Source organism: Hylaeus volcanicus, chromosome 2 (genome assembly GCF_026283585.1).
Source record: "Hylaeus volcanicus isolate JK05 chromosome 2, UHH_iyHylVolc1.0_haploid, whole genome shotgun sequence".
NCBI classification, from domain to species: domain Eukaryota; kingdom Metazoa; phylum Arthropoda; class Insecta; order Hymenoptera; family Colletidae; genus Hylaeus; species Hylaeus volcanicus.
This window is the reverse complement of record NC_071977.1, coordinates 26,872,808-26,886,724: the sequence shown is the minus strand read 5'-3', so window position 1 is coordinate 26,886,724 and position 13,917 is coordinate 26,872,808. Positions and strand designations below refer to the sequence as shown.

At 40.0% G+C, this 13,917-nt stretch overlaps 1 protein-coding gene across 2 annotated transcripts; it reads right to left on the bottom strand.

Annotated features, from left to right (window-relative positions):
- Positions 1-1,001: 1,001 nt before the first annotated feature.
- On the bottom strand, positions 1,002-13,165 carry LOC128872079 (uncharacterized). Of its 2 annotated transcripts, XM_054114406.1 has the most exons (4): positions 11,683-12,449; positions 6,810-7,375; positions 2,564-3,616; positions 1,011-2,468 (listed from the first exon to the last, which is right to left on the bottom strand). In XM_054114406.1, exons 2-3 carry the CDS (start codon positions 7,255-7,257, stop codon positions 3,516-3,518), a joined length of 549 nt encoding a protein of 182 aa, XP_053970381.1. In that variant the 5' UTR covers positions 7,258-7,375; positions 11,683-12,449; the 3' UTR covers positions 1,011-2,468; positions 2,564-3,515. The 2 variants fall into 2 exon arrangements, with proteins under 2 accessions (XP_053970380.1, XP_053970381.1); XM_054114405.1 differs by having other exon boundaries at positions 1,002-3,616; positions 6,724-7,375; positions 11,683-13,165.
- Positions 13,166-13,917: the final 752 nt, after the last annotated feature.

The following is a 13,917-nucleotide window of genomic DNA, read 5'->3' as shown; positions in this document are numbered from 1 at the left end:
GAAACCCGAGAGAGAAAGAGAGAGGGGAGTACACTCGCGAAAGAGGGCGCGGCGCGCACTGTTGTTGAGACGCGAAACCCGAGAAAACGGACATTCGAGGGCGAATGAATGTCAATTCAGGATAGCCGAGTGTAGTATCCGCGCCTCCCATACCCAACAATAAGGAGTCAAATAAGAACACGAAACGTAGGGTACGGGATTGGTCGCGTAGGTAAAGCGGTCGACTGTGGATCCGAGGATCGTGGATTCGAATCCCCGTGCCTTATTTTTCGGTTAGACTCCTACATTTGTATACGTGAATTCTAATATTGATTATTAAAATGGTACACTTCTATTCAAATTTACACAGAGTCTACCTAAAAAGTCAACCGTCCCATTTTCTCCACACTGCTTCACACAAGAGCCTCTAACAAAGTGTGTCTGCCTCCTGTCATTGGATACAGAGGTCCCTGAAAAACGTCACCGCGGCGAACGCGTTAACAATGCAGTTACATCAATAATATTTTCACTTCCCCCTCCTCTCCGCCACGTCCGCGACACGGTTTCCAGTATTCGCAAAACGATAGAGGCTCCAGAGGGTACTTAGCGCGAATCAACAATTTTCCAGCGCATTTGTTTACACGACCGTGTACCTCTCTGTCTATCTCCCTGGTAATATCAGACAGAACGTGGACGTCGAATAAAAGCTCCGTCCCATGAATTATTTTGCCGGCTAATTTCCCCGGTGGCGCGTTGCTTGGAACCTGAGGGATGCGCGCCGACTGTTTGGACAACGATGTCAAACTGACTTTATCAGAGTTAGGCTTGGCAATCACCGTATAAAACTGTTAATCATGATTAAAGTTATAATGCCACTGGAACAGAAACGAGTACTAGGATCCGGACAGTGGAGGCTCTGGATCTTTCGGGACCTGAAGCTGGTCCACCTTGTGAGGTCTTTTTCTCTGAAATGTTTTACAGAAGGCAAATGCTATTATCAGTATGAACAAATATTTATATTTATATTACACCTGTTGTACTTTATACAAATTTTAAAGATTGAAACTGGGAAGTGACAGGTGTTACTTATTTGAAGTTCAAGGAAGAGTGGAACCTACTTTATTGTTAGAAGTATTATTATGTTTTTAATTCTTATACTTGAATTCATATATCTGCATATATCAGTGTTTCATCGTGTCGCCGTCTATTTTTTCGAATCTTTCTGGATGAATAAACCAGTAAATACTTCGAATATATACACACACATACTGAGAAATATGAGCTGAATTGACGTACAGGCAATTAGGGGCACACTTGCGTTGCACCTGAATCGAATACTATACATACACCTAAAAGCTGGCATTATAAAGCAATTATTATCCTAAATGGTCGCCTTTGAACAGCGAACGATTGTCACTCGATTAATTCTCGCCTGTTTGCTTCAAGAGTAACAATGCTAATGTACGCAGTCACGTACTGCAATCGTTATCGTGTCACTGTGGTAAAAAATATAATTACAGTGCAGGATCGAACAAATTTTGATTACTATCACATGTAATGAATGACATTAACTCAAGTGCAAATATCTTATTGCATGTTTCGCGAGGGAAAAAAATGTTTGCTCATACAAAGATTAACTCGCGAAAGGAAATAAAGTAAGTGAAATGCTCGAAGGTAAATCTGACAAAAAAAAGAACACGAAACGAGTACCATTTCCGTGGCGTTTGGCGAACAGAAAGGGTTCCATTTACACGGAATGGAATCGCGCGACAAACAACAGGACAGAAGGAAACCGTTCGATCAGTTCTCGAAAAATTGATTCGCGTCGCGTCGCAGCGCAATGGCGTTCCGAAGGAGGCGGAATTTCAAGTGGAATAAAACAGTCGTTTGAAGAAGGCCAAGCCGCGTCTAAAAGTCAACACGCACACGTTTGCTCGCCTAAGTACGCTGTCGGCTCTTTCCGCGAACGCAATATTGAATCAACAGGAGTGTTTATTCTTCGTGTTCTCTTGCAACGATACAAAGGTGATTTGTCCCGTTGTAGTTTGCCGCGGGTGCGACGATGCTTCGTCATTTTAACGCCTTGTGGCAAGAATCGGGGCTTCAAGGCTCCGACGATCGACGTCCCAGGTGCAAACTGAATCTCGAGTGATGAAACAGTGTCTACACAATTGCTGTGTTCTACTTGAGTTAACGATCCTTACGTCACCAGTTAGGTATTTTTAATTGCTCATGTGGTTGATTGAGAGCAGTGTCTGTCAGGTGACACCTAATTGCAGTAAGTTGACGCTGTCTCCAACGTGTTTCTGCATTTCCTGGAAACGTATCCAATTTCTATGATATCTTCGGAACAGTATTGCTTGTGCTTTTATCTTTTGGTGTCTTGAACTGATTCTTGAGGATTGTCTATTATCTTTGCGCTCCGTGGTAACAGTTTCTATGTACTTATGTTCCTCGAGATTGATTCACCATTCCAACAAGTTTATTGCCTGTGAAAAGCGAAAAAAACGAATACTCTTCAGCTAAACAGTCTAAACGATCCATAATAAATGACGAATGTACAAGAGACTGTAAATTGACTCACCGTTCAATGGAAGAGGAAAATAATTCAATATTTTTTTGTAAAATTAACACTAAATATTCAGCGAACCTGGCGTAGCAGATGAAAAATATGCTTCAGGAGAATTTATAGCCATCGATGCATCCTGTTTCGACGACTAAAAAAAAGAACATACTATATTTACTTAAATTTATTCCTCTGATTCTTCACGCACTTCTGTAGAGGCTTCTTTGTACGATGCACAGTGATAAATGAGATACAGGATAAATTTTTGTTTATTTCAGTACATTTCTTTTTACGTAAGAAATTAACAATATGATATCTTTAATGTAAAATGTATACACTTCGTAAATAACATTCATATGATCGATGATTGTTAATACATACATTGGCAACCTCACGAGATTATCACAATCACTGATCTTTCGCTTCGTTTTCACAAAATAAAGTGAAATAATGCACCGTATTCTTAATTTTCAATAAACTATCACAACGAAATTCTTCGCAAAATTAAAAAAAGAAGAATTCAGATTATCCATCGAATAAGTGGTTTGATTAGCACGGTAAAAATCGATCCACATTTTCTATGTAGATACTCCAGTAGAATAAAAATCTACGTTTACATTATAAAAATGTTAAGTTTAACGGCAATAAAAAACGATCTGTACAAGCTATAGCAACACTAGCTACTCTACTAAGGCAGAAATGCGTCGTTCCGCGAAATGTTATGGACACTTAACAATGCACTTATCGGCTACAGGAATGTACAACTCGCGAATTCCCCTGTCGTTTCGTTTCAGGGCAAAAAGGGGGAGCAATCACGCTCTAATTGCACCCGCGATTGCGCCAGCGCGAGAGGAATTATACCGTGATAACGCTTACTCTAGAGTCAGTCTGGATCGAGGACGGTGGAAAGCGTTCGTTGCGTCACAAGTGCGACATCTCGGCGACCTTCCGGTTGCAAGGAGACCCGCGACTAACCTCGCCAGAAGCTTTTCTCCATGACGAATCGCACCAGCAACGACAGAACCATCAGGAAAATGATCACAGCCGCCGCCACGAGTATAGCACCGTATCCTGCAAACGAATATTCAAATATTTAACTTCCAATGTCCAACTACATGTATGCGTTTCTATTTTTGATTCTCGCGTAATTGATAAACCATGTTCAACTTGTGTTTCATCAAGAAATTTGATGAGATCTAAGGCGAGTTTAAGAATTATTTAATGTTTGGAACGATTAATAAATACGTAGTGCATGTATTCAAAAGAAATATTGACAAGTTTTATGTCGAACGAAAAAGTATTTTTCTATTGCTTTGATAATTCAGAAATGCACTAATGTATCAAAATATCTTTGATTTGCAATGGAATTTGATGAGAAATTCGTAGCCTTCGAGATCTTGTGCTTATTTTCCAAAACAGCAAATGCTATTTACAGGTGAATCATGAAGATAGACTGGAAAACGGAGAGAAAGGCAGAGATTTCTACCCCTAAAAAACTCTACCGTGAAACGAACTGGTCGTGTTACAGCGAGCAATTATAATGAAAAATTTATGGTAATGAATTTTCCGCCCGTCGAATTACAGAACGGGTGAAAACTGAGCGTTAAAGATCTCGTTATCTCCTGTTACGCCCGCTCCGACCGATGGAAAATTTTATCAAATGTGCCAGGCTGCGTTGCTACTACGCTTTTCGTTGCACTTTGCATTCAAACCAATTTATTCTGTGTTGTCCCCGTTACCATGAAACGATTCCAAGAATGAAATCCCGAACAAGCGGCAACCGATTCTACGAATTGCGGAATGAATAAACAATTCAACGCGACGCGCGAATATGTCTGTACATTTTCGATGCAATTAAAAATAATTACTCGGTGACGATCGCAGACTGATTGCGAGAGTAATTGCAGAGTTGGCAAAGGATACTTTTATTTAAAAAAAAAACATGCACAACATAGAATAGAATCTTTTATGGTACGACTCCAAGTTCGATAAAATAAAAGTTGGATTTAGTTAAATGTAGTTGAGAAAGTCAGAATATTTGGACAATTTTTGAAAGTTTGGTAGATTCATAGGTTAATATATGCGCTTTCAGGTAGTAGATAAACATTTGATAGAGTTAGGTAACCGTGTTTAAAGAGAATTTTTACAGTGATTCTTAATGTGGTATGAATGTTCGACTACTGTAATAAATTTCTTGTAGAGTTTTTGAAATTCTTACTAGAATTATTCATGATTTTCAAGCACAATTTCTCTAAACTATGACACTAGCTCAAGAAGATGAAGAATTTCCTTCACAAGCAGATATGTAAAAATGTAGTAAAATGAAACAAATGTGAAACAATAAGACAAATGAAGACAGGATTCAATTAAATAATAATTCACTATACAATTTTCAGCATTCCAATACATTTCAGATTCGTGTGTCATACTAGCGTCATTAATTAATCATTACTGTCGCAATCTGTGTCACGAATTTCCAAAGGCGAAGAACCACTGCCTCGAAGGAAAGTTGTAAGAAATCGTCTGGGTGGTCAACGCGTCGCTCGCTTACAAGTGCAATCTGGAATGACTCTCGGACGACAGTCCCAAGATGATTACGCGATCAGCCCAACCCACTCGCGAGGAACGCAAACCGTTCGACAGCATCGTCGCCACGGGCGACGTGTTCAAGGCGAGAGATGAAAAGATCCCAGAAAATCTTTTAAATCCACGAAAGCCACCGTCGGACATTAATTACATTCAGCGAGCGAAAGGACAAGCCTCCGGAGTCGTTCCTAGGCCGTGCACGACTCTGCTGGTTGGAACAAGCAGCCATCATACTTGCTCCATCGGCTGACTTCAAAATAGATTCGAAGGTATTTTACAATACGTGACGATAATGGCTATGCTTGATCCTTTAAAGCTGGATAGACGAAGCATTTATAAAAATTCATTTTTCAGCCGAAGTAAAAGTGATTAGGAGAAGAACTTGAGATTACTACTCGAGGAGGAACAATATCGTTCCTCATAATGAATTTTCACATGTCATTGAGACGATGACTTCATAGTTCAAAAGAGAATAAAACATCGTGAGCTGGTTGCGCTCTTGTTCAGAAAATCCATGCGTAAAGATACAATTACTTCGCTTCTAATATATGAAGGGAATCATAAACAAGGTGGTGAAAACCTAATTTCTAAATGTTGAACATTATGTGTGTACATATGAGAATAAATTGCTACCTATGTTCCGAACGTAATGCCTTAGCGACAAAATTATACTCGTACTCCATATCAAGCTAGTATTACATTGTACACAATGTATCTCAACGCATAGAACGCATATCAACGATTGATTAAGAGCAGAGGGAGAACGGTACATTTTCATAACATTTATAATACCATATGGGAAAGGGTAATTGACGATAGCGCAATCGGACCTGTTTTCCTGCATGGGAGATTAGTAGGTCAACCTTATGAGAATTTCTTGAGTAATCAATTGCTGGAGTTATTGGAAGCAGTTCCATTAAATGCTGTGCGAGTGATTGCACGCATGGCAGCGTACTGCCACGTTTCTGTCGATTAATCAGACAGCTCGTGAACTAAAGTTTATCCAACTAATAAATAGGGTTGACCTGCTCGTGCTGGAGTTTCATTCTTGAATCTACTTAACGACATTCATTTCTTTACCAATCAACTTGGGTGAAATATACTAAAATGCTGCTAAAGAATTCAAGAAATACCTAGAATAGTAATTGGCTCATTTGAATAGGTAGTTGATCGAAACTGCAAGTAATGGCTTATAACTCCAGACATAGTCCGATCAGGGCGCGTATTTGTATGAATTTTTCAGACTATAATAGATCCAAATGGAACTCGAACGTACCTCACGTCTTTTGACACAGTCTGTCTAATCAATCGACTTCTGCGTGTTGAACCACTGACTGTCAGGTTACGGGTGATTATAGTCACTGGTAGGATGACAGCAAGCGTAATGTGACGAGTGAATATAGTCACAAGTAGGATACACCGAAATCAAAAATCTAATAGTTTGAAATCAAGGGTGATTACAGTCACTGGTTGGGCCACACCGAAAGTAAGATGATGAACGACTATAATTACTGCTAGGATAACAGTGAGCATGAGGTGATGGACGATTATAATCTCTGCTGTTAGAATAACAATGAACGTGACATAGTCACCTGTAACATCGAAAGGGAATCACCGAATCGCACTCTAATTACTCCCAACGACGCTCCTCGTCGGCATCGATGGAAGTACAACTTACTGCGCGTCCTTCCATGAGTGTCCTTGCTCACGGAGATGTCGTCCGACATCGGGATGGCCCGGTTCATGAACAGAGATCTGTGGGAGCCGAACTTGAACAGTCTGCGAGGCATTAAAGGCACGGAGATTGACGTGTGCTGACCGTCAGTTCCCTCGGGATGGAAAGCAGAGGCTGACGTCAGGGTCGCTTGGAAGGGCGCCAACGGAGCAGCCTCAGCTCTGCAGGACGTCGTGGTGCACGCGGAATACGGAATACCGGAAAAGTCGAACAGCCAGCCGACGTGATTTGGCGGCGCGATCGCCGTGTACGGCGGTGGATCGTCGTCGTTTCTATTCGTCGCGTCCATGACGCTCGTAGTCGTTGGTCGGTTCGACGGATCTCTGGACGCGGTGTTCTCGTTGACAGGTCCTGCCGGACCCTCGTGCAGCAATTTCGAGGATGGCAACATGTTTCCAGGAACGTATTGGGGGATCTAGATCTGGTAGACTTGAGTGCTCCTCGTGGTGAATGGACGAGGGTTCATTGTTCTAGGATTAGCCCTGCTTCTGGCTTTTGAGGTTGTTAATCTGCAAGTGGAGATTACGAGCAACATTAGGTTTATGGTATAATATAGCGTCGAGATGGAGGTAGATGCAGGGAAACTTTCATTTTTTGAATCTCTTTATTTCTATTATATTCTACTTCTATTCTTACTGAAATACTCTCCAATAATGGTGAATATTATTACTAGAATTTATTGTCAACAGTAATGACACAGCAGTGACATAATGAGTGTGATAAGAGAAAAACTCTTTCCAATACGTAAGAAGTATATAAAGACGTAATATCTGAGGTGTAACCCATTACATAAGATGGAAGATCAACATTCACTTTCTCGATGGAACAAAAACGTGAGGCACTGGTCGACAGAAGTGAACGTATCCTTCTCGTGTGTGATACTGCAAGTCATGAGTCATTTCGAAATACAAATTGTAATGGCCATCTAATGGCCATTTATTGACCATCTATTGGCAAAACTTTCTTTATGACGAATCGATGACGAATCAAACGTTATTCCATCAATGAATTCTTTATTTACCTGTTTAGTATGAAATATTTAATTCGTAAAAGTTTTTATTTTTATTATCCAGATAAAACTTTTGCCTACCACTTTTACAATTTAAAACACGTGACATTTTCGGTCAAGAAGCATCGGTCAGTGGCAAAATAATACAATTCAAACAACAAGACTTGAATGCGTTGCAGCTCGTTGGTGAAAGTGTCTCGACAAATGGAGGAAAGTACAGTTCCATTAACCCAGTTATATGCACGTAAGCTTCCAGTGTTTAATCGTGGATACGTGACACATGCAGCGCACACTGCAAACAGTTTACCTTTTCGCTAACTGTTATTTTTCAAACGTCGGTAAAATACCTTGCTTGTTTAGCACGAACACATGTGTGTTTACGAGTTAATTGATTGCGAGGATTTGCTTATATTCCAACCTAACAAAGTGATGCTCGCTTCGTGCATGTGGTTTTTCAATTTTGTAAATTCAGAAACCAAATCCTCGAGACAGAAAAATGATTAAATTCAGTCCCCAGTTGATGGCGAATTTAAAAGATTCCAAAAATAAATCATAAATAAGAATAGAAACTATGTACTATCTGTCTTCGTGCATTTAATTTGTTTGAAAAAACCAGTTCAGGTTGTTCGAGTCGACATCAACAGTACTGCGTGTCGGAGCTGTTTTTAATCCCAGCTACCCTGCGTCGATACACGCGATTTCACTTGCAAATACGGTGCAATTAGAGAAACGACCGACTGTTATTATAAGTGCATCCATACATTATTGCGGCGCAAGACTTGCATCGCAAAGGAACAAACACGTTCGTTGTTATGCGTGGCCGGCTGCGACTTACGAAAATGGGAGTGTTCGCGAAATTCTATGTCTACCGAAAAACTTCCTTCGTCCACGGGTCTGACGTCGACCGTTGAAAATATCGACGGTGTTAAAAATATTTGCCGTTTCAGTCAAACGTCTAGGAGAAAAAAACCTTGCTATTATCTCGAATCGACTCGAGCAGTCCTTTAAGATTTTCTAATAAACTAAGGAATCTTTAATTTGATTAATTCAAGGGATTTTAGTATACTTTTGTTTCCTCTTCAAGTAGTATAAAGTTTACTTTCTCTGCTATCTTCAAAGTTTGTTCAACCCTTTGGTGTTATTAAGTGCTACGATGATCAAAGCAGTGCATCCAGTAAACGCTTGCAGACGTTCGAATTCAAATAAAAGCTGGATTTGCGCAATCGACGATTGTTAAAGCGTCAAATCTCAAAGGGTTATCACTTTTCAGATAATTTCGTTCTTAAAATACAAATCCTATATGATACGAATTAGTATCTAATTGGCCTTGTTGTTTGTCGGTTTATAAATAACTAATATACTCAGGAAGCATATAATCTCTGCTTATTGATATCTAAGAGCAAAATATAAACACTGCAGGAAAAATATAAAATTTTTTATTCGATTTAAGACAGCGTCTCAGTTCTGTTTCCTTCAGCAGATATACCAATAATAAACCTTATCGTTTTCAATTCAGGAAGTACTATACATTTTTTGATTATTGACACGATCTTCCTCACTTCTTTGACAAGCATTGACCAACATTATATTATTTTTATTTTTACTTACGCCTAAAAACAAAGGTGGACAAAATTTTACTCAAATAACAGATGATAAATAGAGTCACTGTATAACAATTTTCAACCGTTTACTCAGACGAACTTCTCCTCACTCAGCATGGAATAAAACTTCATTTTATAATTCAGCCAGTTTATCTTTCCCCCGTCATTCGAAATTCGTATCCAGCTACGAATGCTGCCCACCTCTGCTCGAAGTGGGCAGAAAAGCCGAAAACGTTCTTGTCGACTATATAAATCACTGTCCGCGCGATCGTTGCAGTGTTTCACTCGCTCTTACATATTAATAAGAACGGATTCTCGAGCACATGACATACAAATCCTCAAAATAAATTCAACCCAGAGTCTTTGAGGTACATGTTTCATTCGGGACGGATTCGAGAGAGAAGGAAATGGCGCGATGAATCATCTCGAAACGAGCGGTGGCTGAAGACTAGTCCGTTCCACGGGGATCGCTCGTACCGAATAAAGTTCACGGTCATGCGAGGATACTATCGCGTATATTCTACGTGGAACGAGACTTGCGTTCCGTCGAAAGCTATTCAGAAATCTTGTACTCGCTACGTTGTGGCTTCGGCTTGTGTAATTCGTCTATGAAACGACTCTGCGCGCCTCAATGTCAAGGCCAAGCCAAACGAATTCGAAGATACCAAATTACCTGTTTGAACGTAACCCGTTGGAGAGGGCAACCACTTTCATCTCCGAAGGACACCCATTCGTTCGACGTATTATTAATTTTCCGTGTGTGCCTCGAGTTTTCGTCAACCGGTGACGCAAGAAAGGATCTTGGTAACAGAGGGCTGCTTTTGTAATTCAGTGGTAACCTGAATAATAATTTTTGTACAAACTTTATCGATACTTGGATGGTTTATTAAAGCTTATAGAACATGTAACGTACCATTCGTATGTATTGTCATTTTTATTATAGAATCTCTGCTTTTCAACCATTTTAATAATGAGTAGAGTACTACGTGGATTATTCGTACTTTTAAATAAGTGACTACTTTTATCACTACTCTTTTTTACAATTTTCTTATACTGTAAATCAGAATCAAAGCTTTAAAATACTACAGTATTATTTAAATAATGCTTCTGTTGGCCATTTACGTTTTCCCATCAACAAAGTTTGACGACTATCAATTTAATCAATTTCACTGAAAAATTCATAGAAAATTCAAACCAATCCTGAATCTATATCATTTCGAGCGTTAAAACTTCAAATGCCTCAGCTGTCAACAACAAAAACGAACGCACAAACCCATTTCAAGTTCAACAAGCACCTGTCGCCAATAAATGGCGTGCACCCAACAAAGATATCGCTTAACCTCGCGAAACTGACTTAAGTAGATCGCTATGTTTGCCCCAACGACTGTACTTGAGCGTCCAAGCGTGCGTCAAAACATATTAGCGAAGCATTTAAAGAAGTGAAACGTACTATCATGCCGGGACTGTTAATTTCGGTCACGTCCTACAAGTATTTGCACACATTCGGTTTGACGTTCGTTCCCCTACTCGAGTCTCGGGAAGAGAATCGGTTAACAAACACGCAAGTGTTGCAACAGCCAACAATCTGGCGATAATGAATATTCCGTGATTTAAAGTAACCTCCTGCAATGTAAAGTTGCTGTATGCAGATGCTCTAACCTCCAGGCACTGCGATTCAAGGTGTACAGGGTGATTCCAAACACTAGGACCAGCTTGGACTCCTTTTAAGCCGAAGATATAAACAATCAATATAAAGGTAAAAGTTAAATCATTCGATGATATCATTTTTTGGGATAATGAAGAATAATCGCAGTCACCAGTGATTGGTATGAAGATCGAATCGATGAGTGCGAACAGAAAGTACGAAATGTTTTCAGTAGTCACATCTTAACACTTTTGGAAAGAAGGATCGATTTACGTCAAAAAATGCATGATACCATTTAAACACTAATGCATACTGCAATTTGCACTAGTACTAAAACAAGTCAGAAGATAGTCCTCGCTGTGATTTCAACTTTTTTCTATATAAATCATTTGTATAAAAAATCACCATCACCGTCGACAAAACTGCCCCCTACATTCTCAGGTCTTCAAGAACCCAATTCAAAGACTTCTACCTTCAGCCAATCACCACAATCTTCTGAACACCATCAGACAGCCACCACAAAAAATAAAAAACACTCTTCAGGACCGTCCCAGGACTCACCATTCCTTCCCCTTCGAAAGCTACCACCACGCATCCAACTGTCCAGGTCCACGAACTCGCGAAGATGCGTTTAAGATGCAGGTGGTGATTTGTCAACGGTCCAAGCTCACCGTTCACGGTACTCCTGGACAAGCAGAGGGTTCCAGCGCCTAGTCGTCCAAGCAGACACTCCAGGTTGCTTCACGACACTGGAGAACGCTTGCACGATCAACCAACCGTCATCCCGACACTGTATCGACCTGATCGGGGTCCATCCAAACTTCACCTGATTCCAGGACACTATCCGTGCGCCGCTCCTCGATCCTGCTCGTCGAAGTCTACGCTCGTTGGTCCCCTAATCACAAGACACTGGCTGTCGGTGTACCGTTGCCTCTGCGAGCACCTTTCCCAGTATTCCCAGCATTTCTCCGCGCTGACTGGTGAGCAGCGAGCCTCAGCCACGACGATACGACGAGTGCGTGACACGAATCGCGAATCGCGACCAGACGCTGCGAGTCACTTGTAAACAGCCGCGAATACACGCAACGGTTCGGGAGACGATCACGACAGAGCAACGGCTGTGCGTTGACAGAGTCGACCTGAGCTGGCCAGCGATCTGCGAGCTACCCGCCTGAGCCAATCGCGTTCCCCGTCGCTGCCACCTCCGTGTGCCCATCCTGATAGAATGTCGAGGACGTCTACGCTCAAGGTCGCAGGCACGTTGCCTTTTGCAGAGGCCGCGAGCTGGGCCACCGCAGATGTGGTAAACCGTACGTGGGATGTACGCAACGAAATTAAAATGTATGTACTCGGAGGTATTAGAATTACGTGGCCGCGGACAGGGAGATTTATCAATGGTGAGGACATCGAGTTTGGCTTAATCGAATTTGGAAGTTTTATGAGAACTTTGTTTGTATAGTTTTAAGTATTCTTGGTATGATCATTCAGGAGTAGAAGGTATGGCGTGGAAAGGTTAAGAACATTTCCAAAGTTTGTCATTTTTGAAAGTGTTTTGTAGAGTGTTTCTTTGATTTTATTGAGGAGTCTATGTTTGTTATGCATTATTAATCCTCAACTGTTGATAGAGACTTGTGATTTGTTGAAAATATAAGTGAAACGTATATATTACATTTCCTTCTTTAGAAACAAATATCGATAACTACTCCTTTCCTAGAACGTATAATTTTGCTCTCGTGATAAGTCAGCAGCTTTTACTTTTCTAAACATGTTGAACATTCACGTTATCGAGCAGAATAATCTCTGAATATTTTGTAAGTAATAATATGTATACTGTGAAATTTCAACGCTACACATTGCGTCAATATTTATCTTATGACGTGACAGTAGTCCTTCAATTGGAAGTTTGTTTGGTATCCTTCTGTTGCAGTATTTTGTGATTAAAACCAGAAACATGTACTTGGCAAGATGAAAGTATTTAATTTATCTTTATTGAATGTGTTTGTATATTTATTTTTACTCGATGCACAGTTTAAGCTGCGACTGCGGTTAAGAAACGTTGAATTGTGTAATTGTTTTGATTCGTCAGTATCAAACACGCTTGTTATGTCGAGGTCAGTGCCTATACGGAGGCAGAAATTTGTGCATTGTTTAAGATATGAACGAAACAATGTATCACCTGTAATGCTCTCGCAATGCACATTAAAGGAATTGAAAATTCTAGTAGGTACATGTATTTCTTTTTTGTTCAAGATAATAACTGTTTTGTTGACACGTCCTAGTATACACACAAGTAACATAAATGCCTGGTATGGCACGAAATTTCCTATACATTCCATATTGATCATGAAGATAACGTGCCACTTATCGATTTTCAAGAAAGCTTAAATGGGATTTATTTTTGTTGACATATTATATGTGATATCAACGTGTGTTCCTTGGTGCTATTAAATAAGATAAGTCAAAATTCAATAAAACGAGAACTTTTAAAAAATAAGATAAATATTGACAAAATTTAACAGAAATATTCTCTAAAGTATGCACTCATAATTTATCTATCAAATATTAATATTAAACATTCAGTGCCATCAGAAAAAATTCTCAAACTCCACCACGTTAAAAAATTCTATGTACTTCACTATATAAAATTGTACGTTGTAGATTCATACACTCGAGTACTTTACCTTGTTTATTTTAGCATTAAATTTAAACTGCATTAAATTCTTCATATGTCCAAAAGAGCTCCACTCCTGATGGCCTCAATTGAACCATCCCAGTCAACTTTCCACCCCTCCAAAA